The sequence below is a fragment of the Eubalaena glacialis genome, chromosome 3 (genome assembly GCF_028564815.1).
Source record: "Eubalaena glacialis isolate mEubGla1 chromosome 3, mEubGla1.1.hap2.+ XY, whole genome shotgun sequence".
Classification (NCBI taxonomy): domain Eukaryota; kingdom Metazoa; phylum Chordata; class Mammalia; order Artiodactyla; family Balaenidae; genus Eubalaena; species Eubalaena glacialis.
In genome coordinates, this window is record NC_083718.1 from 39,296,575 (window position 1) to 39,312,810 (window position 16,236).

The window sequence follows — 16,236 nt, forward strand, 5'->3', positions numbered from 1 at the left end:
TGTTCTCTAAGTGTTTGATAGAATTTACCTGTGAAGGTGTCTGGTACTGGGTTTTGTTTGTTGGAAGATTTTTAATCACAGTTTCAATTTCAGTGCTTGTGATTGGCCTGTTTATATTTTCTATTTATTCCTGATTCCATCTCGGAAGTTTCTGCTTTTCTAAGAATTTGTTCATTTCTTCCAGGTTGTCCATTTTATTGGCATATAGTTACTTGTAGTAATCTCTCATGATCCTTTGCATTTCTGCAGTGTCAGTGGTTACTTCTCCTTTTTCATTTCTAATTCTGTTGATTTGAGTCTTCTCCGTTTTTTTCTTCATGAATCTGGCTAATGGTTTATCAATTTTGTTTATCTTCTCAAAGAACCACCTTTTAGTTTTATTGATTTTTGCTATCATTTCCTTCATTTCTTTTTCATGTACTTCTGATCTGATCTTTATGATTTCTTTCCTTCTGCTAACTTTGGGGTTTTTTTGTTCTTTCTCTAATTGCTTTAGGGGTAAGGTTAGGTTGTTTATTTGAGATGTTTCTTGTTTCTTGAGGTAGGATTGTATTGCTATAAACTTCCCTCTTAGAACTGCTTTTGCTGCATCCCATAGGTTTTGGGTCGACGTGTTTTCATTGTCATTTGTTTCTAGGTATTTTTTGATTCCCTCTTCGATTTCTTCAGTGACCTCTTGGTTATTTAGTAGTTTATTGTTTAGCCTCCATGTGTTTATATTTTTTACAGTTTTTTTCCTGTAATTGATTCATAGGTCTTCTTTACCTGTGTTTGTATTATTTACAGTTTGTTTTTTTTCCTGTAATTGATTCATAGGTCTTCTTTACCTTTTACAAATCTTAGTTCTCTCCCCTCTTCTGAGTCATTTCTAAATTCCTATCCTCCAGGCTGCTAATTCTTTCTTTGACCTAATTTGCCCTATTTCCTAAGCTCGCTAATGCATTCTTCATCTGATTCGTTGAATTATTCATCTCCAGAATTTGTCTGGTTCTTTTTAAAAATTTCAGTCTCTTTGGTAAATAACTTCTTCTTGTTTATTAATTTTATTCCTGAGTTCATTGAATTGCCTTTCTGAGTCTTCTTGTAGCTCATTGAATCTCTTTATAACAGCTATTTTGAATTCTTTTTTAGTCAGATTGCAATATTCTGTGCCTTTGGATTCGGTTGCTAGAGAATTATTGGGGTTTTTGTGGTACCATATTACTGTGACTTTTCATGTTTGACAAAATGTGCATTTGAAGTAGAGCATACCTTTCTTAGTTGTTTACTTTGATTATTGCAATTCAACAGGTGGCACTATAGCTCAAGTTTTGGTTTGTTTTTACCTGAGTTGGCTCTGGGGCTGCACTTCGGAGGAAGGGTACAACAAACAAACAAAAAACGTGACATAGGAAAAGCTGGTGGCAGAATGAGGAGAGGTGTGGGCTTAGCAACTGTGGCTTATGTAAGCACCACTGAGCAGTAAGAGGATCCTCCAGTAGAGCTAAAATCTCAAAGCAGACAGCAGGCAAAGAATTCCTTCAATGCTCTTTGTTATTCATGTCCACCTCTTTCCCTTTCCTCTCCCTCCCCCAAGTCAAGGAAGTCCCTTCTCAGAAATTCATGCTTCTGGAGAGCAATGGCTCCCTCCAGTTGCAACTGGGTAGCCAGGCAGTAAATCATTTAACACTTTTGCTTTTCACCTCCTCTGTGAGGGAGCTTGCTATTGTCACTAGAGGGGAAAGCCCAGCCCCTGCCAGGGTCACCTGGGGCAGGGGAACTCATTCCCTTTCCTCTGCCTCCAAACTCATCTCTATCCTCCTCTTATACTGTGCCTGATTCTCCCATCAGGCTGGTTAGACTTCCACAAATTCTCTATCTCCTTGTATGTCCACCCTGTTTTGTACTCTTCAGTTTTGCTTCTTCTCCAATTACAGCAAGTGAGAGTGGATCTGTCCCCCCCATCCAAAGTCCTACCAACCCACTTCCTGAAGCATGCGTGGATAAAAATTTCCTGGGTGTTCTGGTGTAATGTGCAGAGGCACTTTTGTTCAGATATGAATGACCAATTCATTGTTAATAAAAGGGGAGAGAAAAAAGCATCAACACATACTGACATGACTCTTTTCTTTTTGGTCTTTACTTGATGACTAGTGGCAGAGGTAATATATTTAACCTGCAAAGATGTTATTAAATAAACAATAGAAAAAATAGCCCAGCAGTAAGTAAATAACTTAAGAATCTATGATAAAATCACATAGATTATCCATTTAAAATCATAAGTATGTAAACCATAATAATACATGGATATTTTACATGAAATTATTATGGACAGAACCCAATCATACACAACTAAATTTCAACTATGTAAATAACATGATATTAGCAAATATTAGAACAAAAGAACAGTACTGTAATTACTTACAGTTTAGGAAGTGACTTGATTCTTTGTATTTGTTATTTAAATTCATAGTAAAATAATTCATAGTAAAAAAAAATAATTCTGGAAAAGACAAAATAACAGAGACAGGAATAGCATCAGTGGTTGCCAGGGGATGGGTTGGGGGTGGGATTAATGGGCAGAGCACTGAGGAATTTTAGGGAAATGAAAATACTTTGCATGATACCATAATGATAGAAACATGTCATTACATATTTGTTGAAACCCACAAAATTTGCAAACCAAGAGTGAACCCTCATGTAAACTGTAATGTTGAGTGATTATTATGTGTCAATGTACGTTCATCAATTGTAACAAACGTACCACTCTGCTGGGGGATGTGGATAATGGGGGAGACTATGCATTTGTAGGGGCAGAAGGTGTTTGAGAAATCTCTGTACTTTCCCTTCAATTTTGTTCTGCAACTAAAACTTCTCTTAAAAAGTTGTATTAAAAAATAAAAAGTTAAGCTGTTTACCACACTCTCCCTTATCCCAGGTATACATTGTGAGCCACCTCCAGCCATATCCAATGGAGACTTCTACAGCAGCAATAGAAACGTTTATCAATATGCAACAGTGGTAACTTATCAGTGTCACACTGGGCCAGATGGAGAAAAGCTGTTTGACCTCGTGGGAGAACAGTCAATATACTGTACCAGCAAAGACAATCAACTTGGTGTTTGGAGCAGCCTTCCTCCTCAGTGTATTTCTGCTAATAAATGCACAACTCCAGAAGTTGAAAATGGAATTAGAGTGTCGGGAAATAAGAGTTCACTTTCCTTAAATGAGATTGTGAGATTTAGCTGTCAGCCTGGCTTTGTCATGAGAGGGTCCAACACTGTGCAATGCCGGGCCAACAACACATGGGTACCTGAGCTGCCAAGCTGCTCGAGGGGTGAGTTTCATCCACTGAGACTCTGCTGGGGGTGTAGGGAGTATAAATTGTAGGAGTTGTTGAAACTAAGGAAAGGGTATGCATGTGTGTGTATAGGCATGCAAGGCTATGAAATTGGGATAAACCCTCTAAACATAATACTAGCTGTACTGTCTGTTACCTCTGATAATAATAATTGTCAAGTAATGCTTACTCTGTCCCATCTGTAATGCACCCATTTTATATACATTGTTTAATTTAATACTTAAACAAACATATAAGGTAAGAACTATACTTATTCCTATTTGCATTGAGAAAACTGAGTCTTAGGGATGTTAGGGAACTATACCCAGGTCACAGAACTAGTAAATAACAGAATAAGGCCTAGAATTCAAGAGCCTTTCTGATTGCAGAGCTCAATGATAATGTGTAGTGAAGTGTACTGTGAACAATAATGTATGATAACAATGACATTGATCTATCATTGGAGAAGGTCAGAAAGCAAATGAGCCATGGGTTCCAAAATGATAGCATCAGATTAAAAAGCCTTAGACGTCAGTCATTCTGTTCCAACTCCCCTATGTTATTACTGAAAACCCTGAGGCTCAGGAAGTGGAAACGACTCGCTCAAATCCAAGCAATTGTTTTCATTTTTATTCCACTGTATACAGTTCAGATTGAGGCTCAAGTGTGTTCTGATTCCCTGAGAACACACTAATTGGTCTGTGGATGGAGGCAGCCAAACTTTTGAGTCAAAATATGCTCTAAACAATATGTTCTCTCTTTTAAAAGTCTATAGCTTTTTTCTTTTAAGGGGATTTTGTTCTTGGTGGCTTCTCTTGTCTTTTTTTGCTGAAATGCCTGGCTTAGCAGTGGAATGGGAAGATTCCAGACTGGCACATAGGGACCAAGCAGAAGCTTACAGTTCTCAAGGAGGATCTGGGAAAAAAGATGAAGGGGGATGGGTGACTAACTGTACTGTAAGCTAGGTGTGGGGTCTGTTGGATGACCCTTGGGCAAAGGTATTCCTTGTTGAAGCCAGAAAGGATAGCTTTCTAGGAAGTGTAAGAGTGGAACTATCCACCAGCACTCACAGCTCTGTACTGGATGGACAGTCCTGGAAAGCAAAGGAACATTCTGCTTGTAGTCTTAGGAATGTTTTAGTAGAAAAAACAGAGAAGGTGTTGGAGAAAGATTCATTCTACTCATAGCTCTGCCCTGTGGCCTTAGTTTGCTCAGCAGTAAACTGTGGGTACTGAATTAGCAAATCTTTTCTTTTAAAATCCACACTGTATAAATAAGATTTTTAAACTTCCTGGTAGGCACAAGATATAGTAAAAGATGTTTCTCCATAATTGACAGGTATCTTGCTGTTCTTTCCTCAGTATGTCAACCACCTCCAGAAATCCTGCATGGTAAGCACATCCCAAGCCACAAGGATGACTTTTCCTCTGACCAGGAAGTGTTCTACAGCTGTGAGCCTGGCTATGATCTCAAAGGGGCTGCTTCTCTGCGCTGTACATCCCAGGGAGACTGGAGCCCAGAAACTCCCAGATGTGCAGGTGCTTATACTTTCATCTGGTTTGCGGATCAATCTCTTTGTCCCTCACATGGACATCTCACTCCTGTGTTTTTATTCCTAGTGAAATCATGTGCTGACTTCCTGGACCAACTTCCTAATGGACGTGTGCTCTTTCCACTTAATTTCCAGCTTGGAGCAAAAGTATCCTTCATCTGTAATGAGGGGTAAGTGTGACCTGGAATAGAGAACAGGAACACAGTGCTGGGTAGTGACTCTCTTGGGTTCAGGAGTTAATCCAAAAAGTGAGGCTGACCTGTGGAATAGAAGTACCTGGGGAGACTGACTTCTGAGCAGTTTTGAAATGTGTCAGGACCCAGGGGCACCACTATCAGGAGATAAAGAAATTGGCACATGCAATTCAATGTTGAATACAAACATAAATACAGACACTAATCTTGAATTCATGGTTGGAGCTTCAAGTAAATGGGGAAATAGTTGTTTGGAGGCAGAAAATTATAGTTCTGTGGGAAATTTACTAACAAAAAGTTTAATATATAAGACAAAAATTGTTTGCAATGTGATAATCAGGCAAAGGTTGTTTTAGGAAACTAAAAACTAATCAATAGTGGACTTTGTAATAGTATATGGGCAAGTATTTTTAATCCAATCACATCTGTTTGCATCAGTAAAGTCTTTGACATTGGAATCATAATGGCCAATGTTATTGTTTCAGGTAATATTATTAGTTATTCATGTGGATCTAGGACTCTCAGTAGAATGCACTGTCTGTGGGAGGTAACAAGACTGGGCAATATAGTAGTTATTTTTAATAATTTCCAGGAATCTTTGACTTTTACAAAGTCTGCCACCCAATAATGATGAGCAGGTTTCATAAGGACCCTAGGATCTAATAATAATCTGGGCATTTCAGTGGCAGAGACCTCTGTTAGCCTCCTTCTGGCCATTACAGCTGTAGTGGCAAGAAGAAGTGTCGGTTCTCTTTTCAGATGTTCCCTACTTTGCTTCCCCAGATCAGGAGCTGTTCTTTCTCATGACCCACTAATGAGGATAAGAGGAATGTCAGAGGACTGTCAGTGAGAGATGGGTGTGGGTCTAGGGCACAGGGGAGAGTCACCTCTTTGTTCAGGGACTTTTGAGGTGACACTGGGCTATGTTGTTTGTTTGACTATTAAGTGTACAAGTTCTGATTGCTTTGTCTGTCACAGGACCCCGTAATACTTTAGAATACTTTGGCTTCTGAATTTCTGGCAACTACTGAATTCAGGTTCCTAAAGAACTGAGACTTAATGGTATTTAGGCTGAAGTGAGAAAGCTGACCATCTATCAATGAAGAGATGGAGAAATGGGAATTTCTCCCCTACTTGCTACCTTTTTTTTTTCCTTAGGTTCCGATTAAAAGGCAGCTCTGCTTGTCATTGTGTCTTGGTTGGAATGAAAAGCCTTTGGAACAGCAGTGTTCCTGTGTGTGAACGTGAGTAGAAAGAATAACTCTGCAGTCTGGATATCTCCCCTCATGTTTTTCTAGTATGTTTCACCTCATGGAATCACCTGTTGTCTGGATCTTTATTTAACAAATTACTGGTAAAATACTTCTTTGTTGGAAGAATTTCAAAAAAGGTCTGGCAGGTATTATACATCATGTGTTCATATTACTAATCTGTAAGTCACTCGTTTAATGTCAGTGTTGAATTTTGTGGGGAATATGTGGGGAGAAAGTAGATGATATAACAGTACACCAAAATTTCTTTATTCATTTACTTTTTCAGTTTTATCACCAAGGAGTAATTTCTCTTAAATTTTTATGTCCTTTTATCTTCTCACATATCTGAACTATTTATTCAGCCTCTTATTTTGTTCATGGTATTTATTGAGGAAGGCTTCCCATGTGCCAGGACTTTGAATCTAGAGAGAGTGCTGAATAGTGTTATCCCTGCTCTCACGAGGTTCATTTTCTGTTCAAGGAGGCAGACAATGAAAATAAACCAGTAAACAAATTTAAAAATAGAATATATAAAATAGTATGTCAAAAAGTGGTAAGTGTTACAGAGAAAAGAAAACATTTTTAGGATAAATTAGTGTGGTGCAGGAAGGTGAGTCAATATTTGAAATGATTAGGTGAGGTGCCCTAAATTTCAATAACACTCAAATAAAGATTCAGAAATTGATAAATATATAAAAGTGTTCTATGTACAAAAACAATACTGATTTGTCCTACTCTGTTTACTAAGACTTTTTAAAATGCCTTTTCCTGATGATTAGATTGTTCATTTTATTTTGGATTTTGTTAAAACGCTTTGCTAGAAGTCTGTTTGAACATTTTATGGGATTATGGTGGAGCTTTACAAGAACATTCAATATGTATTAAACGCAGATATCAAGCAAGCTCAACCTTCCTGTGACACATAAAGCTGAAAATAAATATATAAGTAAACTGGAAAAACAAGCACCTAGTTAAAATCCAGATATGAGAAGTCAATCGTTAGTGTACCCTCACTTTATACACGTTTCTGACAAGATCTGATATCTCTTCCTAAATTGGTACCAGATTAAGAGCATCAAATTAGTTTCAGGGAGGGAACTGCTAGAAACAGATACACTGTTTGACAGAAAGAAATGACAGCTGATAGCTTCAAAGAAAGAAAAAACAAAAAAGGAAGAAGAAAAACAGGCTCCCTGAGGCCCTTTAATCTGGCTATAAAGAGCCCTATGGGAATCAATGTATTCTGATGACACTATTGTATATTTGGTATTGGTACTGATGATAATTGTCTTGAGTCATCAAGAAAAATTTACATCTGCTGAAAATGATAGTCCATGTTTAATAAACTTAACCCAGATTTCCCTAGAATTTCAAATCTTTGAGGGAAAAATCTTGTCTGTGTTGTACCCCATTGTCAACCCAGGATTCTTATGATGCCTGACATAAAGTAGTCAATAAAACGGTTGCTGGAAAAAAAAAATTAATTAACTCCAAATGGATTAAAAATTTAGCTACCTGAAGAGCATTTTGTACTTTCACAACAAACTGTAATTTGTCTCACCTGAGTTAGATCCTTCTCAGAGGAAGCCTTACATATTTCAGTTCCATCCAATTTAAGTACGTTGTCATAGAAAAAATGTATTAATACAACAATCACAGGGCATAATTATTTTATAATCCTTTTGATTGAAACTAATGGAACCTAAAACTTTTGTGTTCTTTCTAGAAATCTTTTGTCCAAATCCTCCAGCTATCCTTAATGGGAAACACACAGGAACTTCTCTGGGAGACATTCCTTATGGAGAAGAAATTGGTTACACATGTGACTCCCACCCAGACAGAAGGATGACCTTCAGCCTCACTGGGGAGAGCACCATCCGCTGCACCAGTGACAGTCAGGGAAATGGGGTTTGGAGTGGCCCTGCCCCTTGCTGTGAACTTTCTGTTCCTAATGGTCAGTGCACATTTCCCCATGCCCTAGAAGGATCAGTATGTCTAAGCCAAACCTCCATATTTCTGTAGTGACAGTCCTTTTTGCTTGTGAATATAGCTTTGTTATAAATATGGAACAGAATTACCTGCCAGGTGAATAACAGATGGCTTTAGATGTGCCACACTCTGTCCCAGTTGGGGGTGTTCTGATGACCCTTCCCTCTGGAGTGATGATTGTGGGATGGTGAAGAGAGGAGAGAGTGGAGAGAATCAGTGAAGCCTAGATTTTATAGGGAATATTTTCAAAGCACTGAAAACAAATGCCAAAGAAAACATTGTTATGCCATCTCTACTGAGTTGTCTTTATACTAGATGGATGGGTGTGCAGAGCAAAAAGCACATGTTGATGTTAGTAATATATTTCAGAATTGATGATGTTGTAGAAATAATTAAGGAAACTCTGATATAGGAATTTATCCTACTTTTGTTATTTCTGAGTTCTGCTCCAGCCTGTGACTGTATTTTGTTGACCCTTCATCTCACCTTTAGCCAAGGGAACTCAGGATACCCTGGAGAAGTGAAATGTAAGGTTGTGCTCTTGACCTCTGTAGCTCATTCCTTTTACATATTAGTCTGGCTTTAAACGACAGTACCAGACAATCAGGTGCACTTGTGGCTGTGATTATCCACACGAGCTCCGTCCTCCAGTGAGGACAGAATGCACTGAATTGGTAGTTTGTGGATCCCAGTGGTATTCCCACCTGATGCAGTTTACAGGTAGAGATTACAGATGGTCCTGTTTAAAGGCTGAGAAGTCTGGCTTTAGAGACTTGGTTTTCCCACTGATCAGCAAACATTTAGTGCGTTGGGACCTGCCTGCCTTGGGTCTTCTTGTGATTCTAGTAGATAGAGAGATTATTAGTTGTGTTGGAGTGTTCATACTTCTAAGTTTAACTGAATGTCTTTCTTGTGTTTTGGAGGGAATTTGCTCTTAGCTTGTCCACATCCACCCAAGATCCACAATGGCCACCACATTGCAGGACATGCCTCTCCATATCTTCCTGGGATGACAGTCAACTACACCTGTGACCCAGGCTACAAGTTGGTGGGAAAGGCCTTCATTTTCTGTACACACCAGGGAACCTGGAGCCTGTTTGATCTTTATTGCAAAGGTATTTGGTATTCTTGCCTGATTTTTATGAAATACTGATGCATGAGGCTAATAAGGCTGAGAGATCACTTCTGAGGGGATCATAAAATGAGTATCAATAGAGTTGGAGAAAAGCAGAAGAAAAGATAGGAAGCAAGGCTGTCCAAGCACCCTCAACTCTCCCAAATAGGTAGGAAGAACTTTTGGAATTTCCAGTAGTACAATAGACATCAAACACCAATTTTAAATGCTTTATGGGCTTTTAACTAATAAAATATTTAAGCTCTAAAGGACCTGAGAGAATCACAGGTGGTCCTCACAAAAACCCTTAGGAGATTAATAGGAGACTTAGAAGCACACTTTGTTGTGTGGAATATTGAACCTGAAGCATGGTTAAAAGCAATTAATTCCTAGAATTACTGGGTACGAAGCCTCATTACAATCTCCAGGGCTAAAGGTGAGGTGTTTATTTCCTCTCTTCCCTGGAGCAAGTCTGTTTATAAAAATGACATCTGACTTTAAAATCTTTGTTGGCAATATTCTAAAAAGCTACAAAATGTGGAAATAAAAATAATATTCTGTGACTAGGCATGATACTGAGGTCTTTACGAAAGTTATTGGTGTTAGTCTCCAAAACAATCTGATGAGGTGGGATTATTATTTCTGTGATCTTACAGCGGAGGAAATTGAGGTTAAGAGAGATCCAGTAACTAGTCCATGATCCGCAGCTCAGCAGTGGTGGTGCTAGGATTGGTGGTGCTAGGACTGCTCAGCCCCTGCATTTGAACACTGCACTGAACACTGTCTCCTTTTTTTAATGGATTCACACTTTACTATATCTCATAATTACAAAAAGAACCTTAAACACGCATTTTTAAGTTTTAAATTCAAGCATTTACAATACACAAAATTAACACCAATTAAGATTTGAGGCAAGTTACCACAGGAAACATACAGCAGAGATTGTTTGCACCACTTACTAATTCATCTTCAAACTTAAATAAATAAAACCCGAGATTTGCCAGAACCTATCCAAATCTGTAACAGAAAGATGCAAATTACAAAGTACAGCTTGGTTAGACAAGCCATAACAACTTTAGCTATAAAATGTATTCTCTCAATGTGTTTCATAATGCATTACAGTGGTGAATTTTTAATTAATTAAAAACTTTTTTCAAATGATGACTTTCTAAAACACTTTGGGTAATAAAATTATATAGTTTTCAGCAATAAAGATTGTGGTAAATTACAGACACTGAAGAAAGTTGTAAGGCAAGAATCGAAATTCTGGTGTACATTCTGCTTTCAGAACACTGTCTCCTTTCAAATGTAGTTCTTTTGATTTTGCAAAACTATAAGTTAAGTGATTTTGCTTTGTTTGTTTCTTTTCTATTCTTGCTTTTTAGAAATACTAGACTAAGGTCAGGGATGAGGCAAGAGAGATTTCAGACATGCATGTGTTTCTAATGTTGAGGAGCAGTTAGTCCTATGGCTGCTGTGGTTATAGGATCTTAGGGCTCTCCCCAGCCTAAATCCTTCTTGTCCTCCTAGCCCTCTGATTTAAGAGATAGAGAAAATTAGGCCCACCACAGAGACGCTCCTGTGTTTATTTGCAAGAATGGACTGCACAAAATCAGAGTCCCCATGGCTCTGCAGAAACTGGAAAGCTCGCCCCTCCTTGCTTTAGTTACATAAAGAAATATGAAGATTCAGGGAATAGTTCAAAGATGAATTATAAAAATTAAGACTCTGTGATAGTTCTTCTCCTGAAAATAAGAGGATAATATTCCATTCTCTTGACAGCTGCTTTCTTCTCATGTAAATAAAATTCATTTTGTCTTAATAACTGTCCTCTTTAAACATGCTTTTTAGCAGTCATTCTCTGTCTTTATCATTAGCAAAATCAGCCAGGGAACTTTCTAAAAAGACTTTCTAAAAAGACTTTCAAAGTCTTTTTTGAAAATTGAAATATAATTGATGTGCCATATTATGTTACTTTCACATGTACTACATTGACATTTGCATACTTTATTCAATGACCATCAAAATAAATCTAGTAATCACCTGTCCCCATACAAATTTATTACAATATTATTGACCATATTCCTTATGCTGTGTATTATATCCCTGTGGCTTATTTATTTCATAACTGGAAATTTGTATCTCTTAATTCCCTTTACCTTTCCCACCCACCCCTCTAGAAACCACCCATTCGTTCTCTGTATCTATGAGTCTGTTATTTTGTTTTGTTTGTTTGTTCTATTTTTTTAGATACCCCATATAAGTGATATCATATGATATTTGTCTTTCTCTGTATGGCTTATTTCACTTACCATAATACCCTCTAGATCCATCTGTGTTGTCACAAATGGCAAGATTTCTTTTTTTTATGGCTGAGGAATATTCCATTGTGTGTGTGTGTGTATATATATATATATATATATACCTCATCTTCTTTGGATGAAGAATTCATACATTGATGGACACTCAGGTTGCTTCCATATCTCGGCTATCGTAAATAATGCTGCAATGAACATGGGTATGCATATATCTTTTCAAATTAGTGTTTTTGGTTTCTTAGGGTAAATACCCAGAAATAAAATTTCTAGATCACATGACAGTTCTGTTTTTAATTTTTTGAGGAACCTCCATACTGTTTTCCGTAGTGATTTCACCAACTTACATTCCCACCAACTGTGTACAAGTTCCCTTTTCCCCACATCCTCGCCAACACTTGTTACTTGTTGTCTTTTTGACGATGGCCATTCTGACAGGTATGCATTGGTATCTCAATATGGTTTTGATTTACAGCTCCCTGATGATTAGTGATGTTGAGCATCTTTTCATCTGTCTTTTGGCCATCTGTATGTCAGGTCCTCAGACCATTTTTTAATTGGGTTATTTGGGGATTTTTATGTTGATTTGTGTGAGTTCTTTGTATATTTTAGATATTGACCCCCTTATCAGATATATCATTTGCAAATATCTTCTCCAATTCAGTAGGCTGCCTTTTCATTTTGTTGATAGTTTCCCTTGCTGTGCAAAAGCTTTTCAGTTTGTTGTAGTCCCATTTGTTTATTTTTGCTTTTGTTTCCCTTGCCTGAGAAGACATATCCAAAAAAATGTTGCTAAGACTGATGTCAAAAAGTGTACTGCCTATATATTCTTATAGGAGATTTATGGTTTCAGGCCTTACACTTAATTCTTTAATCCATTTTGAGTCTATTTTATATATGGTAAGAAAGTAGTCCAGTTTGATTTTTTTATATGCTGCTGTCCAGTTTTTCCAACACCATTTACTGAAAAGACTGACTTTTCCCAGTTGTACATTATTGCCTACTTTGTCATAAATTAATTGGTTATATAAGTGTGGGTTATTTCTTGGCTTTATATTATGTTCCATTGATATATATGTCTGCTTTTTGTGCCAGTACCATACTGTTTTTATTACTGTAGCTTTTTAGTATTTTTTGAAATCAGGGCGCATGATGCCTCCAGCTTTGTCTTCTTTCTCAAAATTGCTTGGCTCTTCAAGGTCTTTTGTGTTTCCATATAAATTTTAGAATTATTTGTTCTAGTTCTGTGGAGAATGCCATTGATATTTTGATAGGGATTGCATTGAATCTGTAGATTGCCTTGTGTAATATGGTCATTTGAACAATATTAATTCTTCCAATCCATGAGAATGGTATACCTTTCCATTTGTTTGTTTTGTCTTCAATTTCTTTGATCAATGTCTTATAGTTTTCAGAGTACAAGTTTTTAACTCTTTGGTTAGATTTATTCCTTTTTATTTTATTCTTTTTGACACAATTGAAAATGGGATTGCTTTTACAATTTCTCCTTCTGATAGTTCATATTAGTATATAAAATTGCAAGAGATTTCTGTGTATTAATTTTGTATCCTGCAACTTTACTGAATTCTTTCATTAGTCCTAATAGTTTTCTGGTGGCATCTTTAAATTTTTCTACATATAGCATCATGTCATGTGCAAACAGTGACAGTTTTACTACTTCCTTTCTGATTTGGATTCCTTTTATTTATTTTTTTGTCTGATTACTGAGGCTAGGACTTTCAAACCTATGTTGAATAAAAGTGATGAGAGTGAGCACCCTTGTCTTCTTCCTGATCTTGGAGGAAATGCTTTCAACTTTTCACCATTGAGTATGATGTGAGCTGTGAGCTTGTCATATATGGTCTTTGTTATGTTGCAGTATATTCCCTCTATACCCACTTCGTTCAGCGTTTTTTTCATAAATGTATGTCAGATTTTGTCAAAAGTCTCTTCTTCATCTATTGGATGATCATATGATATTTACTCTTTAATTTGTTAACATGGTGTGCCACTTTGATTGATTTTCAGATTGAACCATCCTTGCATCCCTGGGATAAATCCCATTTGATAATGGTAAATTATCCTTTTATTGCATTGTTGAATGCAGTCTGCTAATATTTTGTTGTGGATTTTTGCGTCTATGTGTGTTGGACATATTGTCTTTTAATTTCCTTGTGGTATCTTTGCGTGGTTTTGGTATCAGGGTGATGCTGACCTTGTAAAATGCATTTAAAAGTATTCCTTCCTCTTCTATTTTTTGGAATAGTTTGAGAAGGATAGGTGTTAAGTCTTTAAATGTTTTGTAGCACTCTCCTGTGAAGCAGTCTGATCCTGGACTTTTGTTTGTTGGGAATATTTTGACTACTGATTCAATTTCATTACTAGTAATCATTGTGTGCCTAGTTTCTATTTCTTCCTGATTCAATCTTGGGAGATTGTACATTTCTAGAACTTTATTTCTTCTAGGTTGTCCGTTTTATTGGTGTCTATTTGTTGCTGTGATCTCTTACGATTCTTTGTATTTCTATGTTGTTGGTTTTAACTACTCCTCTTTCATTTCTGATTATAGTTATTTGGGCCCTTTTTTTTTTTTTTTCCTGGATGGGTCTGGCAAAAGGCTTATCAATTTTGTCTATCTTTTCAAAGAACCAACTCTTAGTTTCACTAATCCTTTATATATTTTTAAATGTCTATTTCATCTATTTCTGCTTTGACCTTTATTATGTCTTTTTTTCTACTGACTTTGGGTTTTGTTTCTTTTTCTTTTTCTAGTTCCTTTAGGTATAAGGTTAGCTTGTTTATTGGAGATTTTTCTGTTTTCCTGAGGTAGGCATGTATTGCTTTAAATTTCCATCTTAGAACTGCTTCTGCAGTTCTTTAGATAGTTCTAGATATATATCATAGATTTTGGATCATTGTGTTTCCATTTTCATTTGTCTCCAGGTATTTTTTGATTTCCTCAGTGACCCATTCATTGTTTGGTAGCATATTGTTTAGCTTCCACGTGTCTGTGGTTTTTGCAGTTTTTTTTCATATGGTTGATATCTCATCTCATAGTGTTGTGGTCTGAAAACATGCTTGATATGACTTCAGTCTTCTTAAATTTATTGAGACTTTTTTGTGACCTACAATGTGTGATGTATCCTGGAAAATGTTCCACGTGTGACTGAAAAGAATGTGTATTCTGCCACTTTTGGATTAAATGCTCTGTATATATCTATTAATTGCATCTGACCTAATGTGTAATTTAAGGCCAGTGTTTCATTATTGATTTTTTGTCTGAATAATCTGTCCATTGATATAAGTAGGATGCTAAAGTCCCCCCCATTATTGTATTATTGTCAATTTCTCTTTTTATATATGTTAATATTTGCTTTATATATTTAGGTGCTCCTCTTTGTAGTATGTGTGTGTATATATATATACACAATTGTTATATCTTCTTGTTGGATTGATGCCTTTACCATTGTGTAATGTCCTTATTTGTCTCTTGTTACAGTCTTTGTTTGAAAGTCTATATTGTCTGATATAAGTATTGCCACCCAGCTTTCTTTTCATTTCCATTAACATGGAGTATCTTTTTCCATCCCCTCACTTTTGGTCTGTGTGTGTCCTTACATCTGAAGTTAGTCTCCTATAGGCAGCATCTATCTATATATCTATATCTATCTATCTATCTATCTATCTATCTATCTATCTATCTATCTATCCTTCTGTCTATCTATCTAATCTATCTATCTACAGCCACTCTGTGTCTTTTTTTTTCCATGTATTTTGCAACTGAAAGTTTGTACCTCTTAATCTCCCTCACCTATTTCTTTCCTCACCCCATTTCCCTCCCCTCTGGCAACCACCTGTTTGTTCTCAGTATCTATAACTCTGTTTTCTTATGTTTGTTCATTTGTTGTTTTTTTTTTAGATTCCACAATAAGTGAAATCATGTAGTACTTGCCTTTCTCTGTCTGACATGTCATTTAGCATAGTACCTCGAGGTCCATCCATGTTGTTGTAAATGGTAAGATATCATTCTTTTTATGCCTCAGTAATATTCCATTGTGTATGTATACCACATCTTCTTTTTCCATTCATTTATTGATGGGTATTTAGGTTGCTTCCATATCTTGGCTTTTGTGAATAATGCTGCAATGAACATAGGAGTGCATATATCTTTTCTAATTAGTGTTTTCATTTTCTTCAGATGAATGCACAGGAGTGGAATTGCTGTCATGCAGTAGTTCTAGTTTTAATTTTTTTAAATTAATTAATTTATTTATTTTTGGTTTCATTGGGTCTTCGTTGCTGCGTGCAGGCTTTCTCTAGTTGTGGAGACCACGGGCTACTCTTTGTTGTGGTGCACGTGCTTCTCATTGCAGTGGCTTCTCTTGTTGCGGAGCACGGGCTCTAGGCCTGCGGGCTTCAGTAATTGTGGCATGCAGGCTCAGTAGTTGTGACTCGTGGGCTCTAGAGTGCAGGCTCAGTTGTTGTGGCACACGGGCTTAG

General features: G+C 36.8%; 1 protein-coding gene across 1 annotated transcript in view; it reads left to right on the forward strand.

The window, feature by feature from the left end:
• CR1 (complement C3b/C4b receptor 1 (Knops blood group)) overlaps positions 1 to 16,236 on the forward strand; it is a 177,612-nt gene that overhangs the window by 134,237 nt on the left and 27,139 nt on the right. The window contains exons 44-49 of the mRNA XM_061183731.1: positions 2,918 to 3,316; positions 4,681 to 4,857; positions 4,939 to 5,041; positions 6,224 to 6,309; positions 8,045 to 8,272; positions 9,246 to 9,422. Of these exons, the coding sequence (XP_061039714.1) occupies positions 2,918 to 3,316; positions 4,681 to 4,857; positions 4,939 to 5,041; positions 6,224 to 6,309; positions 8,045 to 8,272; positions 9,246 to 9,422 (1,170 nt within the window). The remainder of the gene's footprint in view (positions 1 to 2,917; positions 3,317 to 4,680; positions 4,858 to 4,938; positions 5,042 to 6,223; positions 6,310 to 8,044; positions 8,273 to 9,245; positions 9,423 to 16,236) is intronic.